The sequence below is a fragment of the Argentina anserina genome, chromosome 4 (assembly GCF_933775445.1).
Source record: "Argentina anserina chromosome 4, drPotAnse1.1, whole genome shotgun sequence".
NCBI lineage: Eukaryota > Viridiplantae > Streptophyta > Magnoliopsida > Rosales > Rosaceae > Argentina > Argentina anserina.
The window spans coordinates 14,523,661-14,547,449 of NC_065875.1; the positions used below are offsets into that span (position 1 = coordinate 14,523,661).

Genomic DNA, 23,789 nt, shown 5'->3' on the forward strand with positions numbered 1-23,789 from the left:
AAGCACCAAAACAATGGCATGAGAAATTTGATAATGTCATGATCACCAGTGGATTTAGAATAAATGAAGGTGGTAAGTGTGTATATATCAAAGACACTGAAAATGGATATATCATTTTATGTTTGTATGTGGATGATATGCTTATCGTTGGGAGCAACGATAAGATGATCAAGTCTACTAAAGACATGTTGAATTCTAAGTTTGACATGAAAGACTTGGGACTTGCTGATGTCGTTTTAGGAATTAAAATTACGAGAACATCAGAAGGGCTAGTGTTGAGTCAAACACACTATGTGGACAATATTCTTGGGAAATTTGACAAGGAAGGTTCTGGAATTGTCAGAACTCCTGTAGATTTGAATCTACATTTGTCCAAGAATAAAGGTGAAAGTGTTTCTCAATTAGAGTATTCAAGAATAATTAGGAGCCTAATGTACTTAACAAGTTGTACAAGATCAGATCTAGCTTATGCGGTTCATAAGCTAAGTAGGTACACGAGTAATCTTGGAGCTATGCATTGGCAAGCGATTGGAAGAGTACTCAAATACCTAAGGTATACTCGTACCTACGGGTTGCACTACACATCATACCCAGCTGTTATAGAAGGGTTCACTGATGAGAACTGGATATCTGACATGAAAGACTCAAAGTCTACTAGCGGATATGTATTTACGCTAGCGGTGCAGCCGTGTCCTGGAAGTCCTCAAAACAAACAGTTATAACTAGATCCACAATGGAGTCTGAGTTTGTAGCACTAGACAAATGTGGAGAGGAAGCAGAATGGCTACGCCAGTTCATAGAGGACATTCCTAGATGGACAAAACATGTGCATGCGATTGGTATACATTGTGATAGTCAATCTGCAATTAGCAGGGCACAGAGTAAGATGTATAATGGTAAGTCTAGACACATTCATCGAAGACATAATACCATTAGACAACTACTCTCAACTGGAGTTATCTCTATAGACTATGTAAAGTCTAAGGATAATATTGCTGATCCGTTAACTAAAGGGTTAAACAGAGAGTTAGTTGAAAAATCATCGAAGGGAATGGGACTAAAGCCCATTGGAAATTAAAAATCACTACAGTGGATACCCAACCTAGCTGACTGGAGATCCTAAGATCTAGGTTCAAAAGGGAAAACCAAACTGTAGAGATTAGTTCGGATCACTGTGGAGAGTTCCCCAAGCCCATTCCTATGATTAAAAAACCAGTGATACCCGTAAGGATGAGGTTAAGCTAAAACTTTTAATGATTCTTATGCGTCGAGAAATCGAGCAGAGTAATGCGGGCTACTCTTAATTAAGAGATCACCTATGCAAGAGAGAAGTGGGGCCGCTTCTAGGGGAGTTAATGAGGGCATAACTCTTATCAAACTACTTGCAGAACCAGGCGTATGTTCCATGGCCAAAATGGGCACAAAAATGAGAAGCGAAGTGTATCAGGGAGACTCATGTGTAAAGTATGTTATCATTTACACAAATGACGAATAGTTCAAAGACATCGCGTCTACTATTTAGTTAGTAAAGTAAGCATACTTTTATAAGGGAAGGTTCAAAGGGTCAAACCTACCTATCCTATGCAGGTTTCAACCGTAGAAATCTATCACCAAATTCTATCGAGTCTTTTGGTGGCCAATTTCATTCATGTGGGGAATTGTTGGAAAATGGTTGGAAAAACCATTTAAAACCAAATTTTAATTGATTAATTAAATTAAGTTAAACTTATAATTAATCAAAGATGAACATAGATTTGAGTTCTCCATAATGAGGGCTACAAGATCATATGTTTGTTTGTGTAATTTGGTTTGTGGGTGAATAAGAAATTGTCACTCAAAGATGGCTACTTAGAATGAGGGAAATGTAATTGTCTCACATTGGAAAAGAGAAGTGTTGAAAAGCCTTTATATAGAATCCATTGTGTATGGATTGTAAAGTGTGTAAGCCCCCTTATACCTTCTCGTGCACGCGCAGGGGGGGGGTGCAAATCATAGGTCGCAAGGGAAACTCGTGTATGCCCGTGCGACCTGCGGACACGAATGCAACACCGAATTGAGGGTCGGAACGCAGATTCTTTTTGCATTTCCGAAAATTCGGTTTTGACTTTTCAAATTCTCTTGACTGTTTAAATTCTTCTTGTAACAACTGAGTTATTGTGTGTTATGGAGAATTATAACAGAATTGAAATCAATGTTTGTAACATATGTAACTCATATATGTTATGATCTTTTGATTTCTATAACCGCTATCTTATTTATTGCTGATTGCAAATCCTCACAGTATAAATAGCCACCATCCTTTCATTGTAGAAGAATCCCATTCGAAACACATTTCTCTCCCACTCTCAAAGTTCTTAGTTCTTCTCTGGTGATAGATAGAGGTACCTTTCGAGTTCGTTGAGGGTTCTAATTAGTAGTGCAACTTTCTAGAATTGTTTAGTCGTTATATCCTGGGAGACAAGCGCCAAACATCCTTGCACCGGTAGAGGAGGCGTAAACGTCTTAAGGACAGTGTGGTAGCACACACGTCTCGACTATTTCTTCCATCACAAATCGTTCGGTATTTTTGTTGAATTTCTTTTCGTGTTCTTCATTTCTGATTATTTATAATTCAGCTTATTAAATTATATATGCAATATATCACTGATTTTTACAACATGGTCATCTCCCTGGACTCCAACCCTTCTATGAAAATCAAAACCATCCAGAAAGACGAGTTCGTTTGGGTTATTGAGATGACATCTATGGTCTCTTTGCCATTGGTCGACCACATGAGGCTTGGTGAGATATAACGATGTCGAGATAGCGCCAACGCCGACATTCCAAAAACCAAGAACTTCTGGGATAGAGCCAGAGGATTAACTGGTGAATGAAGTTGCAAATTTTTAGGTTAGTAAGAAGACAATATGGGGCTATGGTTCTCGAATTCTCTTCAATGGGCTGCTTGCTGGAATGTTGAGATTGGAGACGTAAGAGCAAGCTTGGCCATTTTTTATGTATGTGTGTGAAAGTTTGTAATTGTATGTCGGAGCATTCTGTTATGCGCCCTACCTCCTAGAGCCCAAACAACTTTTTAATACGTGTCAAACACTCACCGGACGAAGCAAGAGTAGTGAGACCAACCTCGTTAACTTGTAGACGTTATGAAAAAAAAGGCAGATGTAGTGCACATAAATTGGTAAACTGAAATGGTGGGTAAGTTCAGGGGGTACCCTCGACTTTGACTTAAAATGAGTTTGTTCATTTCCAAATCTGAACCGAAATCCCAATCCGAGCTCCACAAAAATGGCGTCCACCACCTTCAGCGGAGACGATACCCTTCTTCGGCTTCCTCGGCGCCGCCACTTCCCTAGTCTTCTCCTGTCTGGGAGCGGCATATGGGACGGCAAAGAGCGGTGTCGGGTGGCGTCGATAGGAGTGATGAGGCCGGAGCTGGTGATGAAGTCGATTGTGCCGGTAGTTATGGAGGGAGTGTTGGATATTTATGGTTTGATCATTGGTGTGATCATTAGTATTGGGGTAATCCTAAGGCCAAGTCTTATTATCTTTTGGACGGCTATGAGAGTCTTGTTTGCGGCCTCGTCGGTCTCTCTGCTAGAATGGCTATCAAGATCGTTGGTGATGCCATACATATTTCTTGTCTGTAATAGATTTAAATGATTCATGTTTTGATCTTCTCATGACAGTGTATGAACGTCCTTCTTCTTTGCTAGCAGCGGCTTCGCCGCTGAGCTCGTCGGACTGATTTTGGAAACCCAAACACCAAACCCGAGATCCCAAGCACGTGCTTCTTTTAACAATTGAAAAAAAGTAACTGATAAGGTTTCACTGCAGTTACTATTGCTAACTAACACATTGACGCCGTCCACAAAAAACACTTGGGCTCTCGGAGGTCAGGCCTAGTCCAGAACGCACCTTGTATGTCTTGGCTTTTCGAGTAAGTGCGTAGTTCATAAGCTTGGATTTGTTTCTACTGGCTCAAGTTCAAAGATTCAGCTTCAACTGATAGTTGATGTCCATCACCATCACTGAGTTTTATATTTGATTTTTTGGGCAATAGTTTGTTCATTAGGATCGGCAATGAAGGTGCATCATTTCTGAGATTCCCAACTAGATTTCATGGAGCTCAATTGTATATATCCGGTTTTGTGAGTAATATAGCCTATGTGTTACAACTTACAATTATGGTATTGAGGATTGAGGATGAAGAGTTATACGAGATAGATGGAGTTTTTGGTGGTGGTGATCTAATTTTAGAAATAAGTAATTCCATTTGATTGGGGATGTTGTTGAAATTTGGTTCGTAGAATAGATAGACGCGGAGTTGCAGGTCTCAAAGGGAGATAGAAGAGAAAGATAAGGGGTAATGTTAGAAAATAAATATTAAAATATACAAGAATGTAAAAAGGGGTGTGCCAATTTCACCGACCAAAGAAATAAGCGAGTCAACTAATGAACTTTCAAAGACTTCTCTAATCATCATTCCAGAGATAGGTTATATATGCTTTACTCCCAAGTAATCCATTCCTATGTGTGAAACTTCACTGTCCCATAAAAGAGAGTTCTAAATCGATTGCTTGATATATAATGCTTCTCTTGACTCTAACATTCTTTCTGTTATATCTAATGCTTATTCGTCTCCTTAGTTCATTAAATCTTAAGGGTTCTTTTCAAAATTTTATCTAATTAAGTCACATGGTGGGGAACAAAACAACTCACACTTAGTAAATAATTTTCCTTCATTGCATGTACTTGAGCCAAAACATAATTTCAGAAACTAACAAGATGACCGGACACTAATGAGTATGAATGATAACTAGAAGTTCATCATATGATTCATATCCACTAAATTATTAGAACAAAACTTGTAGGTCTACACACTAGGATGCTAACCAATATCAATTTTTCATTAAATTGATCGAATCCATTACGGCTTTTGTGGAATGAGATTGATGATATCTATGTTTGATAGTCAGTGTCCTAAATGCAGAAGTCAAGAATATAAGCATAAATGCTGAGAAAAAGAACTAATTCGCTTCCCTATTGCTCAAGTTAACTTGTCACACTTTCCGGTCAGCCTTGATGGTTTTGATCTCGTAGGTAAAGCAATTCTCATAATATTCATTAATGTCATCCAACTCTACATGAATATATCTGAGGGTGCATGTCAGTTTAGTCATCGGATAAAAGTCACAAGAACATTAAACAAACTAATAGAAAAGATTCGACTCATGTCTTCTTCATCATGATTAGCACTCACTCATTGTGTATCCTTTGCTTTCCTTGTTTTTTTCTTCTTTTTACAAGAAAAATAAATTACAACGAGGCGCCATTCGGGCGACTACCGAGATAATCGAAAACAAAAACCATGGTTTCATGAGGAGGGATTACAGTCCAACGCATATGGGAATGGAGCTAGGGAGTGACCCACATGAGTAACAGCATTAGGAATTAAGTTAGCCTCTCTGAACACACGAGGAACTGAAACTACCTCGAATGATCGACCTAATCAAATTCTTGATGTTTCGAACAAGAGACAAGAGCCTCTAATGCAATCGACAATGAGAGCCAAATTCCCTTCAACTTCAAAGAAAGAGCAGTTGAGGTTAATAGCTTAGTATTATGCAACTGTTACGAAAGCATTAGAAAGCCGACGGGCGCCAGAAAATAAGAGGGACGACATGAAGAGTCCCAACTCCCAAATGCCAAACCGAACAACAAAAGCCATCTAGGTTTGATAATTTTTACTTTACCAATGTTCCTAAACAAAGACACAATCACTAGTAAACTCCAACATCACATAAGTTTTTAGTTCATATGAATTTTTTTTAATCTTCTTTTACATGGTTTCTTGAAAGTGTGCGTTTTGGATAGGTTTGTTCCTGCCGCGCCTGCACCCGAACAAAACTCCCAGCCCATACCTGATCGGCTCGTCCCATATGAAAGAAAGTCTCTCCCTACCTGACTCAGGAACCTCATCTACCCTTCAAAGTCGTCCCGTCCTTCTAGACCACGTGGCTGAAATAGTGAGTGACAATTGGCGAGTCATGTTTGTTGTGATTAGCCGGAGAGAAAATATTGGATCTGGAGCTCTATCTCTACTCGGGGCAGCATTAAATGGCTTCTTGGCTACCACGGTCACACTCGTGTAACCGTCGACAGCTTCTGATGCACACAAGTTGCCTCCTCCTGCTACCAACATCTTCCCCTTCTCATAAATTAGCACTCTAGACTTTATAGTAAAAAGAAAGCACCCTAGGCAAAGTGTAAATTAAATATCTTTTGTAACGGTACACTTCGATCCGTTTGATTGACTGATCGTCGATTAAGGGAGTTACGACAATCCAACGAGTTGAGAAACGTTTGCTTTGAATGCGCCGTTTACAGATTTGTAAGTAACCGGCAACAATGTGACGTATCATATTGTCTAATACGTTATATCAGTCGTATTTTCTTAAAGCAATCCACAGTGTACTAAGAAAGAGACTGAAGATCTTATTGACAAAATATTCAAAACTTCAATGTCAATTCAAGAACATTGGATCGTACGACATCAATTGATTCCTAATAGTCTCTTTCAGTCTCGTTACACCGATAGCTTGACTATGAAATTCATGTTGAATTAGCATGAGATATAAATATTATGCATTTTTTTGAAGTTAATAATATAATACACTAGATTTAAAATCTTGACTACAAATGTAGTATCTGTGTGACTAATGCTTCGATTACTGTGTCACTTTGTCTACTTAATTAGATTAAATGTAGGAAAATATTTTAGCGTCATAATATGTGATAAATTTTTTAGTCACGTTCTTCTAATTACCATTTGACACTTATGATTTAATTAAAAAAATCATATTTAGGCTATTTTATCAAAAACTATTTTTAATTTCTTTTTAAAACCTTACACCCTATATTCTAAACTCTAAAATTCTAACCCCTAAACTATAAACTCTAAACCCAAAATTCTAATTCAAAATTATCAATACTCATGGAGATCATTTCACAAATAATAAAAATATATAAAATTATAATTTTAGTGTAGTAATATATATATGTGTCAAAATATAATAAATGAGGAGAACCACTAGACATTGTCACAGAGTTATCCACAAACACTGATTTTTTTTTCCATATTGTAGTGTAGCAGTGCTATTAAATATATATGCTTATCGTAGAACTGAATAGATAATTGTTGGCCTCATAACAAAATCTAATAGATTCATTTTCAAAACCATTTTTAATGACCTGAATAGTGGTTCGTAATTTCTAAAACTAGACTTGAATTTTAAAAATCCAAGTGCTAAGTGCCTAAGTCTAGTTCTTGATTAGTTCAGTATCCTACTTAACCAGTGGAGTTTAGTAATTCAAAGCTGCCCATTTGGCTACAATCAAATGCTCCTCACTAATGAGATTGTACAATGTGTGGGGGATTGAAACAGAGAAGTACTTTTGTGAGGTACAGTGGGCATCCCATCAATCACTGTCTGATTAGACAGTGGATGGACCTGATCATCTCCATTATGTATCATCATCATCATCATCTGCTCTTCATCTTCTTCTTCTTCTTCTTCTTCTTCTTAACCTCTGAGCCTTGTTTTGTTTTTTTTTCATCAACAAATGGATGCTCTTTCTCTCTGTTGGACAAGTCTAGAGTCAGTGAGGGTGTGTCCCTCACAGCCTCACTTACTGCTTCAGAAGCTTAAATGAATAAATGGAGTCAAGTGTCAACGCCGTTAGATTCTTATCAAAAAAAAAATTAGTTGTTAGATTGTCTCTGTCAAAACCACCTTCTCTTTGTTTCTTCCTCCTCCTTCAGTCCTTCCTCTCTCTCTCACTCAAATTACCCAGAATTTACAGAAGCTTTTGCTCTGTAAAACTCACCTCTTCTGTGTAAAACTTGTGTAAGAAACACCCTATATTGGGTTTGTTTAAAATGAATTATGCTTCTGGTTTTTTTTTCACCAAACACACTGAGGGGGGGGGGGGGGGGGGGGGGGGCTCTATACCCACCACCAGAACATCCATGATGCAATCACATTGAGCAAGAGAGGCAATTTTGTACGGTCATGAGCAAAATGCACATGAGCCATGAGGCTTTCTGAGTTTCTGGTATAAGAAATAACAGAGATGAGAGTCTGAAGAAAAATTGGGAAGAGAGAGAGAGAGATGGGTGGTGTAATTTTGCATCTTCTCCCATATTCTCTGTATCATATTATTGTTGTCTGCAACTTATAAACACATAAACATCTCATAAAGAAGAGAATGCTCTCAAACACTGTTTCATCCCCACTTACATCTCCATCATTCTCCCCTAGAAGCTTTAATTATATTATCTATAGATACTCCCCTATTGATAATTAATCCTAATATAACATAGGATAGAAGGTAAGATAGATGAAAATTATAATTAAAGGAAAAAAAACATTTCCATGTATAATATGGCATCATCAGAATTCTAGTCCTTGGAACCATGAACAGAAGCAGCAGAGAAACTCAGCAGCTAGCTAGCCCAATTCTCAGCAGATCAAGCACCAATTTCCCGTCGATTATTCACATCACATTGCAGCTTGAAGTGTTCTCATCACTGAAGAAATGGGTGTAATTGTCGCCACCATTTGGAGGAGGGTATTGGTAAGGGTGCGGCGGCATGTAGTTGACTGCTGGAGGAGGCCTATTGTACATCATAGGCTGAAAATTCCTGTCACCACCGGCGGCCATTGCTCTTTGCTGGTTCATCATTGCTGCCATGTACTGTTGTTGCTGGAATGGATTTCCAGGCATGGCATCAGGCCCGGCTCCTTGGAAATAGCCGCTGGGGCCACCGCCCCCACCGCCACTCATGGCGGCGGCCGGTAGGCCTTGAACTGCCGGCATTTGACCCATCTGACCCATTGGCATGGTTCCCATTGGACCCATTGCCATGTTCATCTGGCTCATCCCGGGCATCTGCTGCCCCACACTAGGCATGCCTTGAGGTCTCCCACCCATGTTCTGGTGGCTCATCATAGCATGCAGTTGAGCCTCACTAATCCCACCACCACCACCACCACCACCACCACCACCACCTCCACCCTTTTTAGCTCCATTTCCATTATTGCCCCCATTAGCACCACCGCCCCCACCTTGGCCTCCCTGACCATTCTTGCCTTGTGCCCCACCGCCACCACCACCGATTGGTGGAAACCCACCACCACTCTTCCCTCCATTCTTTCCAGCCTGACTTTGACCATGATCTCCACCACCGCCACCGCCTTTCTTTCCACCTCCCTGAGCCGGAGCTGGAGCACCCCCTCCTCCGCCACCGCCTTTCTTCCCACCGCCACCGCCACCATTCTGTTGTCCACCACCAGCTTTCTGGGCGGCATTCATCATCTGAGGGTGACCCATCCCATTCATCATCATAGGAGGCAGCCCCTGACCGCCGCCGCCGCCCATCGCCGGCTTCATCTTGTTAATAACAGGCAGGCGAGGATCATCCAGCTCGTCATCAAATTCATCGTCGTCGTAATCATCATCGTCGTGAAGGTCATCATACTCATCATCAGTCATGTCGTCATCATCCAAGTCGGCGAATTTGACGGCCTTCTGGTTCTGGCTAGGCGGTGGGTTCGGCCCTTTAAACCCGGCAGGCATTTGCATCCCTTTCAACTGGGGCAGCTTCAGATCTTGGAACCCTTTCATTTGCTGAAGCTGCTGCAGCTGCTGGAGTTGCTGCTGCATTTGCTGCTGTTGCTGTGGGCTCGGTCCTTGTTGTTGCCCACCACCACCCTTGGGTTGATTGTTGTTACCTCCACCTCCACCTCCACCTCCACCGCCGCCCTTCTGGTTGTTCTGGCCTTTGCTGTTGTTCCCACCTTTGCCACTGTCAAGTTGCATGTTCTTGAACTGATTGACGAGGTTGTTCTGGTTCTGATTGTTGTTTGCCTTCGGAGCGCCCCAGACCTCTGCATGTTTCCCGGATTTTGCGAGCTTCTTTATCAAAACAGAGGGGTCAACATTGCCGGAAACGGTCACTTTCCCCTGTTCGGAATCTACCTCGGTTGTGAAAACCCCTGAACAAAGTAAGATTGCAAAGTTAAATGACGGATTTCCGTAGAGGATAAACATCAAAGAGATGATAAATCTTGGGGTATATAGGTAAATTTGAAAATGGAGGAAGCATTACCATCAATTCTCTGCAAGATTTTCTTCACCTTGTGCTTGCATCCATCACAGTGAATGTTAACTTTGAGAACACATTTCTGCAAGTACAAATAGTCCAAAACACAAAAGTAGAGTGAACAAAAAAAGAGAGGAAAAGAACTAGAGCAAAGCTTGTTCAAGTGCTCTGTTTAATAATTTGGTCTAATGCAAAGCAAGGAAATAAACAACAACGGAAAAGACATTAATGATTTTGAGTTCAAATGAAGCAAAGAACAAGCAGAGATAGGTGAGTGAAAGAGCACCTGGATCTTCAAGAACTCCTCTTTACTCATGGCTACTTAAACTCAAATGCAACAAACACAAGACTACAATAAGAAAAAGGAAGAAGGTTGGTGATAGATCTAAGAGAAAACAGTAGCTGCAGAAACAGAAGGAAAATGAGGGGAGGGAATTACAGAAAGGGGTAGTTGGAGGTGTTTATGTTTCTTTCCTTTTGGGACTTATCTAAGCAAAAACACAGAGGTGGAAAGAAATGCGAAATGGGTCTGTGTCTCTGAGCAGAGAAAAATTTAGACCCAATAGCAAAGGTTCAGTCTTTGAAGACAGGGAGAGAAGAAGAGAGGATCAGAAGCGGTGGGTGGACATTAAAGCTTCTATGGGTATCTCTGCTTCCTCTATTTCAGGGTACGAGAGAGAGAGAGAGTGTAGATGTGAGTAGTAGCAAAGCATTAGCCTAAAAGCAGTGTGAGAGAGAGAGAGAGAGAAGGAGACTGTTGCAGCCTGAGATAGAGAGAGAGAGAGAGAGTCTTGGTGGCTTGGTGCCTTGGTGCCTCCTAGGCTTTCATTGACTCCTATATGGAGGTTTATTTAATGGTAATTTTTTACTAGAGCCATGTGGGTCTGGCTTGGCTTGGTTAGGGAAGCCATTATTGGGAGCACTGTGGTGGCTTCCAAGCTTCAGCTTCAGGGGGATGTGACTGGCTTGAGAACTTGAATTGGGTTTCTACTATTTTGATTTTTGAGTATAAATAGGGCTTCATGGTCATGAATTTGAAGTTTTAATCTGTTTTTGAAAAAGATAATTATTATAAACAGATGTGAAACAATTCTGTCAGATTTGCTCTTCCTCAAATTGGGTGATGCATTAAATAATGGCATTTAATATTTTGGCCTTGTTTCATGTATACACACTTTCATATTTTATCTATTTTCTGTACTACCACTATATTTAGATGTCTAGTTTAAATTACTACCATACCCCTCGATCAAAAAGTAAAACTTGACCTGCATTTTCTTTCTTTGAAGTTTTAACCATCTGGAATTCCATTACACCACTCCACAAGTAAATGAATGTTTGTAAATGATCAAGGTCACTATGTGTTATCATTCGTATAGACTTATTGATCACATACCGATTCGTTTTCTACCAAACTTATTTTCTGCTTGAGACGTCTTAATATGTGCTACTTAATCACTCATGTGCGTTGCTAAGGACACAGTGTTAGCGAGTTCATAGAATACGTTGAATTTGACCAACATTCTTTAAAGTAAAGGAATATACAATGTAATTAAACTATTTGTACGTTACATTTTTCATCTTATAAATACGTGATATGTGTTAATGTTTCACATTGTTTGGCTCAGGGTTATGTTTGTTGACACGTATTTAGTTTGTAGATGCAACAACATATGTATCACGTAGGAACTGACAAAATGATCATAATGTGCACAAGAATGAAGAAGAAGGAAAAAAATTAATCAAGTTAAATGATGGTATATATGACCATTAAAATTTAGGACATATAGTATGAGTGTATTTTAAGCCTCAACTTGATTCGTTTCCCCAATTCTTAGTGACTTATCAATTTTCTTAAGAAGTTAAATTTTAATCTAAATTTTTAGCTTAGGAATATTGTTTAATCCGTTGTTTGAAACGATATTTCGAACAAGCTAGCTTGGGAGCAGATACAAACCACAAATTGATCACCTCGCCTGAGCAAATCTTTACTACAATAAAGTGGGCACTCATAAACTTAACCAAATTGTGAACTTTTAAATACGCTCACTTACTGCACTGACAAACAAACTGCTATGGATGCTTTGGTTAAAACTTAAATAAAATTAATTGAAAGATATTATTTATTCTTAAATTTTAACCACTTATTTTTCACGTAGATAACTATTAATTTCCCATATCCATAAGGTGTGTGTTTTTCTATTTAATAATAGAACACGCAACAAGTTTTGACAATATTTATACGTTGTAATAATTAATTAGTTTTATGGTGGGTATTTAATACTGGAAATGTAATACTCCACTGTTCACCACCAGAAAAACGATATGAAAACTTCACTGGAGATGGTTATGTGGATCAGGGACTAAAAACTAGCAAACTACATGCAAGTGGATTGGATATGGATTCGGATCGTAACCACCGAATTTGAACTGACTCGTCCCGGTTTTAGAATTTGATTTAAATATTTTGCGTTGAATGTATCTTATCTAGTCTTTTGTGTTTTTAATAGGTATCACTACCAGAAACTAAGAGAAAATAAATCATGGTAATATGATGAGTTTCTATGAAACGTTAGACACTAGATTGGTAGAAAGCAAGTTTGGGCAACAGGTCGGGTCTTTGAAGGGTGGTGCTGAGATGTGATGCCGGCGATGGATTAACCTCTACACATAAGAGGAGATGGATGCACTAAAAAGATTGCTAGGTGCCTTGAGGCAGAAACGATTTCTGCTATCTTTTTTAGACTTCTTCTGCATTTGTTTTCCCAGCAGAAGGATTTTTTATCCAGGGTTTAGCAAGCATAGAGTTAGAACTATGTGCTAATAATGTATCCTAAAGAAATATACTACGTATAAAAATATGGAAAAACATCATTTTTATTCATTGATAAAGAGACATTTTATAGACATTACATGTATCCCGTAGAATCACGAATTATATATCATTCATTACCTAGACTATTCTATACTAGAAACGATACATAAGGATATTACGGGGAGTAATTCTCATACAACAAATATAGCTAAAATTCACTAAAAATTTACATTGCAGAAGGGATGGTAAAAGAGTAAATGGTAGAAATGAAAATTTTAGTGGAGAAATGCCCCAGATTAGTAATTTCTGTCATCATTATTGGATGAGGAATAATAAAATTATCTCTCGCGAAATAAAAAAGGGAAAAAGTATGTTTGGCGCTTTGAAATATCTCTCACTTTATTTCCGGAAGAACTGTGTGCTAGAGTCAGAAAGACAATTTATTTTCAAGCGAATGCTGATAGCCAAAATCCAGTATATGCTTGGCTTAATGCCAAGAGCCATTATTACAAAATCGGGGAAGTTTGGGTGAAAGAAACAGTGGTAAACGCTTACTAACAAAAACTATCTGGATTTTTCCTGAAAAGGCAGATCCCCATGGCATGAAAACTCCTATGTATTTATTAATTGTCCTAATTAGCTTTTGAGTAAAGCAAAATAAAAGAAATTTCTGTTGGTGATGGGAAGGAAATAGAGGTGGAATTGATAAAAGTTACTTTGGCTTTGATGATCATATCCTACTTTAACAGCAAATTAGGTCCTTGAATTCAGATGAATCATGTTTGTGGGTACATTTTTCATGAGTTTGGGCACTTGTTTCCTGGGCAAGCAAATCATTACTGTCCTTCTCAAAAGCCTAAACACCATTTACAATAAAACAAGCCCTTTCGGGCTTTTGTTACCTTTAGTCCCTTAGGAAGAGGTTAAAGTTTAGCTGTAACTTAAAAAGAGATTTGAATGGTGCCGAAGCTCTTCAATTGATGATAGCCCTTTCTTTGCTCTAATTGAATTCAAAGAGAAGGTGTTTTGAAGCAAAAACTGTGTTCTGCTGCATGTTGATTCTAAATGCTAAATATGTTACAGTTAGGAGTTAGGAGGTATGAACTACTCCAAAATGGCTGCACTTGTGTGAACGTCATGAATTCAATCTGCAACATAGTTTGCTTCATGAAACTATAGTTGAAGGAGATGTAATCAAAGGACTGAGCTAGCTATAGCCTATAAATGAATCATATTACATTCATTGATTGTATAATCTTATCCTATAGTTACTTTACAAGAAGTGAATATGTGCACAACTAATGAGATCTATTCAGTGAATAATCTTGAAATGTAGGAAGCAGAAGCGCGTTTATAATTAATACGTAGATGCGCTTTTATATTTAGTGTATAAACTTGAAGTACCCCAACTTATGGGGAGCTAGTTTGTAACAGACCACTATATCATATAGAGTTCTACACCTTTTACTTAAGGATGCCAACTGGGGTAGCTATATTTGGGACTTGAAATTACCATCTCTTTTGTCCCAAAGAGTTTTTCAGGGGGGAATGAGTTGAGCACCCAGAAAATGCCATTGCTGTTTATTGCAGAGGTTGTCACATGAAGCACACCACATGGTATGTGGATAGTGATTGATGGGAGAAATGAAAGAGAATCAGATTTTGAGGTCATTTATTCAGATCTTACCAGCAATCTAAAATGCTTCGATGCCCACATGGTTTCTGGAAATGTTTTCTGGTTTTAACACTATGGACTTTTGTCTGTATGTAAATAACAACAATAATGGAGGTATAGATGTTGACTTCTGACTATGAGGGAGCCCTATTACCCTATGCTTTTTGACAATTTGAACGATCCATATATTGATCTATGGTTCAAACTCTTACAAACTATGTCCTTTCAAAGATGAAGTAAATAGATTAAGAGAAACTACATGTACCTGGTGTATAAATTTGCATTCAAATGTAAGTGTGTCAGGGAACTCGACTTTAAACAAGTTATGAAACTGTATCTCTCAAGTTGTTTCCCAATATTTGAGTTACACGAAGATAGTAGTACGCTTAAGAGAGGTTCCTCTAATCCATCAACATCACCCACAACTCTCCACAATTTCCATGTAGAACTAGGTCCAACTCCAAACCCTAAACCCACATTCTTCTCAGTTCTTAGGATGCAAGAAAGATCACAGAAGCAACAAAAGGACATACAGACTAATTAGAAGAGAGGAGTGTTGATGTGGGAATTTTTTATAGCTAACTTGGGCAATTCTCATCGAGAACTTGGTGTCCTTACCTAAAATGAACACTGTAACGCTTGTGATACACAGCAGGACAACATAGTGGTCGGTTTCCATCAATCAACACTATTGTAACGTGAAGATAATAATGAAAGTTTGGCCTCGACTTTCTTTCCCCATAAATTTTCACCACGTAAATAAACAGCAAGAGGTCCCCTAATTGGCCACCATGTTTAACGTTTTGCCTTCCAGTCATAAGCCACCTCCCCAAAAGATCTTCCCAAGTACTATACAAATCTGAAGCGTTCAGAAACTTTTGACTATGGTGAATTCACAACGGGGATGGGATCTCTGGTCCGTAGTTAACAAAGTCGAAAAGAGTACTAAAGCCAACTGTAGACCTGTAGTCTCCCGCCAGAAGAACAAGAATAGTCTGAGAGAGACAAAAATCACTTGAAAGAAAGCTAAGATGCAAGAAATACTGAAAGGATGTTCAATAAGATGTAAGAAACATCCTCTTCTGGCCTACCCAAGCTTTTTAAGTTTATAGATTCTTAGCAAACTTCACTGGAAAATATTCCATCCCATATTTTCCTTTGCTGAATTTCAGATTGAAAAAGATGCTTCCCTGTGCTTTTGTCTCTCTAGAAGCCCCAACATCTAGAATGTTCATCATACTCGATATAAAGAAAATAAAAGGGCAGGGAAATGAAAGCTTTTGATTCCAAACCGTAAACCTGAAGACCTTGTTGTATAATGGCAGGCAAGGCAGCTGGAAAGTTTTCCATATCTAATTGCAAGCTGAAAAATAGAAGGTTCCTTCAATATTTTACAATGGTTTGTATCAGGTAAATCAAAACACACTGCCGACGGACAAATAGATGAAGAAAGCTTGAGGTATACACACAGCGCAAGTATATAGAGGTTAAGAAAGTTCATATCGAGGAGTAATTAGATTCATCTATGTAAAAACATCAAAATCAGAAAAACAATAGATGACTTGCAATATACAAAAGAAAAAAAGATGCATTTATACAGCTGCTGCCCATCAATTAAGGAAAAAATATTTGATATTCATACCGCAACATCCACATAATGGAGAAAACAAGTTCATAGCTAGCTTTTATTCATCTTTATCTCTATAAGTTCTTCAATGGGTTGACGGCAAATGGGGCATTTATTGGATTGAATCCTCAATTCCTTTGCACAGTCGCTGCACATACACTGGAAGAAACAAGAAAAGGAACAGAAGTTTAACAACTGACATCATAACAGTGCAATCAAAGGAATAAAAAGAGCGCAGTTATCTTACATTCTAGATTTTCCCAAGCAGCTAAAGATTTCAATCACCATTCAGTTTCTCATAATTGAGAAACTCATAAAATGGAAGTTCAAAGAAATTAGAACATGACTATGGAAACTAATGTACCATGTTAATGGCCGAGCCATCTCATCTTCTGAATTCTGTTCATGACAAGATACTGTACCAATAACCAACTACTGAAAGAACACTAAAATTTTTGAAAAGCAAACTTCTTTACAACCCAAAATCATGATGAGAAAATTCATATATGACATATGCTTGCACTCAAAGGGCTCATGCCTTCCACCATCAACATTATAGCATTTGTAAATGGCTCATGTGCAGATTACCTAAATTTGTTTTTGATTTTCTAATAGCTAAGTAGTAATAGTTGAATTCTCACCATATGTCGACAAGGTAAAACAGCAGTATCTTTTGGTTCGGTCATGCAAATTACACACTCCTTCCCAGGGTCATTGTCATCAAAGCCTTCCACTGCTGAGGTTGCAATCCCATATATCTCACGTAGCTCATAGCGAACTTCATCAATCCATAGTATTTGCTTAATCACTTTCACTTGGAAAGGTTCACCACTATTCTTTTCTAGGACAGCTTGAGTAATTTGCATACGAGGAGGTGCATCTGAGACAGGCTCACCAATATGATCAACTGAGTCAGGCGGCGAAGATTCAGCAGATATTACAAGTGGGAATATGTCTTCTCCAGGTGAGGGTTTTGAAAGATCATCCAACTCAAAGAAGCCTAAATCAATGCCTGTTCCAGAGGGTTGACGAAATTTCTGGCCTACTCCCTTCTGGAAGGGAACTACCACCGATGTAAATGCTTCAGGAAATAGAGGAATAAATCTACAATCTGCCTCTTCCTTGGCAAAGTAGAGAATAGTAATGCTGTCAACAAGAAGACATGACTGAGATAATTAGATAAGAATTTCAGATGTGCCAAATAGCAATGAAGATTGTAGGTCTAGTCAAAACATATATACGTATTGATCATACTTGGGAACCAAAAACACCAACAGCCTCTGAAAATTGTTGACATACTATTCTGGGGTATAAGTCCTGTTGACTAGTACAATCATGACCATGGCCAATAAGCAGGCGATCAAAACATAACCCACTTACTTTCTTCGTGCTCAATATATCAGCTTAAATTTAGTGCCACATGCATACTCAACAATCACAATTATGGTAAACATATATTTTTAACTCTATTACGTAGGTCTACTTTGGACTGCAGCTCTTATGACTCATGCGAATGTTAGTGCACATAAAATGTTTCAACAGCAATGCAAGCAACCTAGGCACCTTCCCACTTGTTGTGAATCGGTCAAAAAGTGTGTCAGAGAACCAGAACAAGCACAACAAACCAAGAGAAACAACCACAAAATAAAGAACACAAGAACACAGATTTAAGGTGGTTCAGCAAATAGCTTTGCCTACATCCACCGGACAGAAACACACACTTCCACTATATTAATAATGGGTACACAAGAAAGACTACGAAAACAAGGACTCTCTTCTCTTCCTATCTCTCTCCTCACTGCCCTCTCTTCACCCTCTAACCAAGAATGGAACACACTTTGCTCTTTGTCTATGCGATGCCTAAACCTAGAGCATTACCCTTCCTTATATAGCCATAAGGACAAACAAGTTTCCTCACCAAATAGGAATCCTATTCCTAATAGTGGTAGGCTGTAAAAACCTCCTCCTGCTCTGTAATCAACAAGGATTACAGGTAAACCATCATCATAAGGATTCCCTATCCTTACCGGAACACCTTACTCTAAGAAACCATCTTAGGAAAAAACACATGGGCTACTTTGGACTGCAGCTCTTATCACTCATGTGAATGTTAGTGCACATAAAATGTTTCAACAGCAATGCAAGCAACCTAGGCACCTTCCCACATGACCTTCCACATCACACAAGCATCAGCCCCCAAAAAATTTAAAAATACCCTGTTTGGTGAGAACCACGTAAATTATGCAAGACAATCCAATGACTAAATTGTCATACACAGCTTGATGCTTCAACTGCAGTCTTTTACCATACATGGAAACAGATTAGATCTCTACTTGCAATTGTATTTATAGACCAAAACGACATCAGCAAAAGGAGGAACAACATTTATGATGCTTGGTTCTACAACCCCTGAAAAGAACAGTTGTGAAGAGTAATTGTAGAAGAACAACAGACTCCAACAAGTCTTTCATACATCACATAAAAAAAGGACAGAAGCAAATAGATGAAAGACTAATATATAATTACATTACTTAGTGTTTCTTAATAACCTACACATATTGCTCTGTAGACATAATATCTTACAGAAGTCTTAACATAAACACAGCGATGGAGCTTGTTAAAAGTGCTTATAGAATTATATTTCTTATAACAATAACACTTTTCAAAGGGAAGTTTGCACATCCCAGCGCGACCACTTCTTTATAGAAAACAATTTAAAAGTGTTGCTCTCATAATATTGTTCACTGTTGCCTCATAATTAAAAAAAAAAAGTGTTCCGGAAAAGCTAATAATACACTAAATTGAACACTAGTGAGTAAATTACTAAACCCTATCCCCTCCAATCTCTACTGAGTAGCTGAACAACCAAAAAAAAAGCAAGAAAATGAAACCCTTGAACCTTTCCAATGAAAAGAGATGGCACCACATTTATATGCCTTGAAATAGATAAAACCGTAGTGCTTCTAGTAAAGAGCTAAAGTGTCTGCCAACAAAATTCAGTCCACAGGAACACAGTTAGTTGTGAACCAAAGATTCACTATATCTAAAAGGCCCCTCTAACAGTTATAGGCTCGTAGCTAACTCTGGTCATGTCCGCTAATGTCATCCTCCAACAAAGGAAAATTACTGAAAGGCAAAATACATGGGAGCTTCATTTGTTACCAGGTCTAGCATCAGCAATACAAAATCACCAAAGACTCAAAGTCAAAGATGAACATTAATTAACTATAGTACATCCCACTTTGTATCATACTTTCATAGTCTATATGATCTCTACAACAGCAAATGCAAGCAAATTCTTCAATACAAGCACAGTTGCCCTCTACTCGCTTGCAACGACTATTCAACTCAGCTAAAACCAAATTCAAATGAACAAAGCTTTTTCCATACTCAGGTCTCAAATGCTCCTAATATCGAAACTGAAAAAACGACCCAAATTTTCTATCTACAACAATCAAAAGTTCAACACACAAACTGAACTACAATCAATCTATCAAAAAGCAACAATCCTCAAACAAAAACACATAAAACCAATAAATAAAAAGAGCTCACCTTCCATCATACAAGGCATCGAAAACGAAAGAAACCAAATGCTGATCAGGATTGTCCTCATCAATCTCCACCTTCAAAGTTCCCTTATGCACATTCACATCATTCTTCACCTTCTTGGCATTCTGGTGCTCCACGTACGGCACCGGCGCCTGCACCGGAGGTCGCATCGCCGGCCACCCACTGGCCTGATTCCCATAGTACGGCTGGTAATTCTGGCCGTAGCTAAACCTCCCCATCATGGGATTGGCATGGCTGCAAGAATTGTACTGCCCGTAGCAGTAGTGGCCCTGCTGCGGCAGCGGAGGAAGAGGAAGAGGAAGAGGGTAGGCGGACCTGGGGGCGGGGTAAGGGGTGGCGGAATTGGGTTGGTCTGGGTAGGCGGCGGCGGAGGAGGAGGAGGAGGAGGAGAAAGAAGGGCCTTGCGGCGGCGGAGGAGGAGAGTAGGAAGGTGGGTCGGAGTAGAAGGGAGAGTTGGAGAGGTAGTGGGGCTGAGGAGGAGGCGGAGGGGGAGGAGGAGGCGGAGGGTTTTGGTAGTAGGGATTGGTGGTGTGGTTGTTTCGTCTTCGATTGCTGCTGAAAGAGAGCCCCATTTTTGGGGAGGAGAGAGAGAGAGAGAGAGAGAGAGAGAGAGGAAAGTCCACTGTGATGAAAAACAGGAGATGAAGAAGAAGGATGATGGAGTTAAGTTTGGTCGCGAGAATCGGAGCGTGTTTTTTATTTAGATTAAACGCGCGCTGGGGTTGAGGATTTAACAATATTATGAATTTGCCAAACACGCATATGTTTTTGAGTTTTGATTATTTCCGACTTGACATTTGATACCTCAGTGAGAGTTGAAAGAGCATGTGTTTCTTTCTTATTTTTTAAGAGGTGAAGAACAATATGGGGTACGGTAAGTCCGAAATGGCGTCTTCTGAAAATAAATTTGCCGATTACTCTTTATTTGATCACATTGTGTTAATTATTTTAAACTCATGTCATGTATCTAATTGCTTAATTATTATCTAATTTTGAGTTGAGAAAAAACACATGACATGAGTTTAAAAATACATAAAATAAACAAATAAAAAATGTTCGACAAATTTGCTACTCTTCTTCGCTCTACTCTTTCTTGCATACTCCATTCACCTCATCTACCTTCCCCCTTACTTCTAACTGCTTACCTTCTCTACCTCAAACGCTTCCTTGAGACAAAGTACTCTATAGACATCTCAACCGTAAACAAGGCGATCTAAGCTAGGCACAAAGATCAACTGTATGGCTTTAGGGCCATGGACACATGGCCATTAGGGCAAGCACAAATTCTTTTTTTGTGTAAGTTGGTTTGAGGCAGCCGTCGTCCGCCTTAAGGCTCCGGTGACGTAAGTTTTAGATATTAATGTGCTTTAGTGTAGCGATAATGTAGCCTCATGAATGCCATACATTTTAATCGTTCGCCTCAGCTCTCGACAATCGTGCACCAAGAGTTGATATCTTCTGGTCGCGTACTCTGATTTTATGCCTTGTAGGTGTTACATAGCAACGAAGAAGAAGATAATCATGTTTTGCTTATGTTGATATGCCAACGAGAGGAAAACGAATCGAAGAATGAGCTCTGTATTTAAGATCGAGTATTACGCTAAGCGAATCAGAGTTTTGAACACAATTCATAATAATTCAAGATGGCAAAATCACACTAGGAACCTCAAAGACGAATTTATATTTCCCGAGTGATTCATGACAAGTTGTGTCAGTGTGATTTTCGATTCATTCTGAGTGCAATGGCAACAATTTCTAAAGTCCTAGACTTCTCAGTTCTCACCAGAAAACCCCTTCACCCCACATATTACAACCCTACATTCACCCTTCTAACACCTTAACTCTAGGTTGTCCAACATCCCTGAATCAATTAACCAAGTTCGTTTGAAATTGTTTAGCATGGAGGCAACAACTTGGAGATCACAAAAAATGAACATTATGCATGTAGTATTAATGTGAAGACTAGGCTTGTTAAAATGCTCATGTGGACTTCCCTCAAACAAAAATTTGATTTGACAAAACAAACTCATCAAGAATCAACTTTAATCCCAGCAACCTGTTCAACACGCAGCATACCAGGTGCCCTTGAATTCAACAAGAAAAAAAGTCACCTATTGACAGATCCTACACAATGCATCTGTCATCTATATTCAATCAGGAACACAATATCTCTATGCAAAAACTACAAAGGGTCATTTTGCATTCCTTTTATTCTTGATGATCAAATATCCCATAAAGAACAACCACATCAAACTGCTGCAGTAACTCCATTCTCTGTACCTCTTGTAACACAAACACATAACATTTAAATTCTTCAAATACTAGCTACCATCAAACAAACCCAAAGAAAAAAAAGATGAAAATTAGCACACCAATTAGTAATAACTAGCAAACAACCAACACATAACATACAAACTTCATCAGCAAAAATCTGGCCTGGTTTTTTTCCGGACCGATAAGCAGCCTCGATGATGATCCCTAAAGATTCTGATCTCACCACAATCCCTCAAATCTTCAAGACTGATATATTGCTGCTTAACCATCCTCATGCTATCTCCACCAGTCTCATGAATCCAAACATAAGGGTGACAGGTCTCATCATAGTAATACAGCAAGCTCTTCATATCTGGCCTGCCATTCTCTCCAGGCATGTAAGCTTTGTATATGCTCTTGCACTTCAGTCTCTTGGAGGACCCTGGTTTCAAAGTGTGAACCTTCTTCAATATGGAACCAACTCTTATCTGAAGCTCCACAGGCTGGTCAGTCAGGTTCCAAATCCTAGTGCCAAACCCTGAGGATTGCTGAGTGTGGTCTCTGCACCCATCAAAACATCCCCCCATTGGGAAAATGCACAATCTGGGCATTTTTGATTTCAGGGACTTCAAGTGTTTGGTGACCTTAGACTTGAAGAAAACATGCATTGCTTATGTGCTGCAGAAGTATCACTAATTTTACTTCACTGATATAAGCCCCCTCTACCAAGTCAAATTCCACTTTTTCAGCTACTATTACTTACCATGCCAGTGCCATACAGAATATTGTAGCAAAACTGGACTATAGTTTATCCCCTTCCATTAAGGAACTGGTAGGGTCTTAAGAGGGCCAGGGATTCAACACAAGACGGTGGAAAAGATGAGATTTAAGCGAACAATAACAAATAAATATGATAAAGACTGGCTTTTCCTTTGTTTTGGAGGGAGAAAGAAGTAAATGTGGCTTACACACTGCTACAAAAACACTAATGATGAGGTATCATGTTAGAAATATGATGTTGTTTCCAATTGTGTCTCAAGCACTTTGCTTTTCATCCACTCTAATTCTAGTTTCCAACAAACACCTTCGCCCTAAAAATCTGCTTTATATAAGCACTTAAGAAACCAAGCAATTTTCATTTCCAAAAAAAAAAAAAAACCAAGCAATTTGGACCACAAGCAGATTTGGATTTCTGATGTGGATTTTTGAGTTTGTTCTGGTAAAACTACGAGGCTACCTCTGTAGTTGTGTTACAGAAGGATAATATTTTCTATCATAGCTCAGTCTCACTCTGGAGAATCACATGGAGTCATGGACATATATTCAATGATATACCTTGCTTCAACACCAGGACAAATCATGATCTTGTTTTTTCGCAAAGAGTTTGATAGAGAGAAGGAAATTTATGTTAAATTAATGGTAGAAGCAACTATTGTTCTTGGACAATCTTTACAAGAGAACAATGAAGTCCACACCAGATGTTCTGATAAAAAGTTTGCAGTACTAAAGTACTAATTATGGTAATATGGTAGTATAATCTTTTGTAAACAAATAATATATTGCAGGAAGGTTGATTGAATTCCCTGGTTCCAACAGCAGGCAAGGGAGCATTTCATCAGATCAATTTAGATGTCTACTTTCTTCATTATCTCGAAACCTCACATTTTAAGATTTTTATATATTA

At 38.8% G+C, this 23,789-nt stretch overlaps 4 protein-coding genes across 5 annotated transcripts; 1 reads left to right on the forward strand and 3 right to left on the reverse strand.

The window, feature by feature from the left end:
• The first annotated feature begins 3,285 nt into the window (after positions 1 to 3,285).
• Positions 3,286 to 3,745, forward strand: LOC126792237 (V-type proton ATPase subunit c4-like). The gene is made up of 3 exons (XM_050518700.1): positions 3,286 to 3,456; positions 3,513 to 3,618; positions 3,687 to 3,745. The coding sequence occupies exons 1-3, from the start codon at positions 3,286 to 3,288 to the stop codon at positions 3,743 to 3,745; spliced, it is 336 nt and encodes a 111-aa protein (XP_050374657.1).
• Positions 3,746 to 8,257: 4,512 nt separating this feature from the next.
• LOC126791239 (heavy metal-associated isoprenylated plant protein 33) lies at positions 8,258 to 10,907 on the reverse strand. The gene is made up of 4 exons (XM_050517661.1): positions 10,605 to 10,907; positions 10,452 to 10,514; positions 10,172 to 10,247; positions 8,258 to 10,058 (listed from the first exon to the last, which is right to left on the reverse strand). Exons 2-4 carry the CDS (start codon positions 10,479 to 10,481, stop codon positions 8,557 to 8,559), a joined length of 1,608 nt encoding a protein of 535 aa, XP_050373618.1. The 5' UTR covers positions 10,482 to 10,514; positions 10,605 to 10,907; the 3' UTR covers positions 8,258 to 8,556.
• Positions 10,908 to 15,835: 4,928 nt separating this feature from the next.
• Positions 15,836 to 20,524, reverse strand: LOC126791513 (probable E3 ubiquitin-protein ligase LUL4). 2 transcript variants are annotated; one of them, XM_050517972.1, is made up of 4 exons: positions 19,835 to 20,524; positions 16,924 to 17,428; positions 16,298 to 16,441; positions 15,836 to 16,018 (listed from the first exon to the last, which is right to left on the reverse strand). In XM_050517972.1, the coding sequence occupies exons 1-3, from the start codon at positions 20,422 to 20,424 to the stop codon at positions 16,334 to 16,336; spliced, it is 1,203 nt and encodes a 400-aa protein (XP_050373929.1). In that variant the 5' UTR covers positions 20,425 to 20,524; the 3' UTR covers positions 15,836 to 16,018; positions 16,298 to 16,333. The 2 variants fall into 2 exon arrangements, with proteins under 2 accessions (XP_050373929.1, XP_050373928.1); XM_050517971.1 differs by lacking the exon at positions 15,836 to 16,018 and having other exon boundaries at positions 16,270 to 16,441.
• Positions 20,525 to 22,032: 1,508 nt separating this feature from the next.
• LOC126791520 (uncharacterized) lies at positions 22,033 to 22,843 on the reverse strand. The gene has a single exon (XM_050517979.1). The coding sequence runs from the start codon at positions 22,771 to 22,773 to the stop codon at positions 22,273 to 22,275; it is 501 nt and encodes a 166-aa protein (XP_050373936.1). The 5' UTR covers positions 22,774 to 22,843; the 3' UTR covers positions 22,033 to 22,272.
• Between the last annotated feature and the right edge of the window lie 946 nt (positions 22,844 to 23,789).

Coding starts and splice junctions, on each gene's coding strand:
- LOC126792237 (XM_050518700.1), top strand. CDS start 3,286: ATGGCGTCCACCACCTTCAGCGGAGACGATACCCTTCTTCGGCTTCCT. Junction 3,457..3,512: donor TGATGAAGTCGATTGTGCCG/GTAGTTATGGAG, acceptor TGTGATCATTAG/TATTGGGGTAATCCTAAGGC. Junction 3,619..3,686: donor AATGGCTATCAAGATCGTTG/GTGATGCCATAC, acceptor TTCTCATGACAG/TGTATGAACGTCCTTCTTCT.
- LOC126791239 (XM_050517661.1), bottom strand. CDS start 10,481: ATGAGTAAAGAGGAGTTCTTGAAGATCCAG. Junction 10,248..10,451: donor AGGAGTTCTTGAAGATCCAG/GTGCTCTTTCAC, acceptor TTGTACTTGCAG/AAATGTGTTCTCAAAGTTAA. Junction 10,059..10,171: donor AATCTTGCAGAGAATTGATG/GTAATGCTTCCT, acceptor TACTTTGTTCAG/GGGTTTTCACAACCGAGGTA.
- LOC126791513 (XM_050517972.1), bottom strand. CDS start 20,424: ATGGGGCTCTCTTTCAGCAGCAATCGAAGACGAAACAACCACACCACC. Junction 17,429..19,834: donor GATGCCTTGTATGATGGAAG/GTGAGCTCTTTT, acceptor TCTTGTTGACAG/CATTACTATTCTCTACTTTG. Junction 16,442..16,923: donor TTTTACCTTGTCGACATATG/GTGAGAATTCAA, acceptor TGTTTCTTCCAG/TGTATGTGCAGCGACTGTGC.
- LOC126791520 (XM_050517979.1), bottom strand. CDS start 22,773: ATGCATGTTTTCTTCAAGTCTAAGGTCACCAAACACTTGAAGTCCCTG.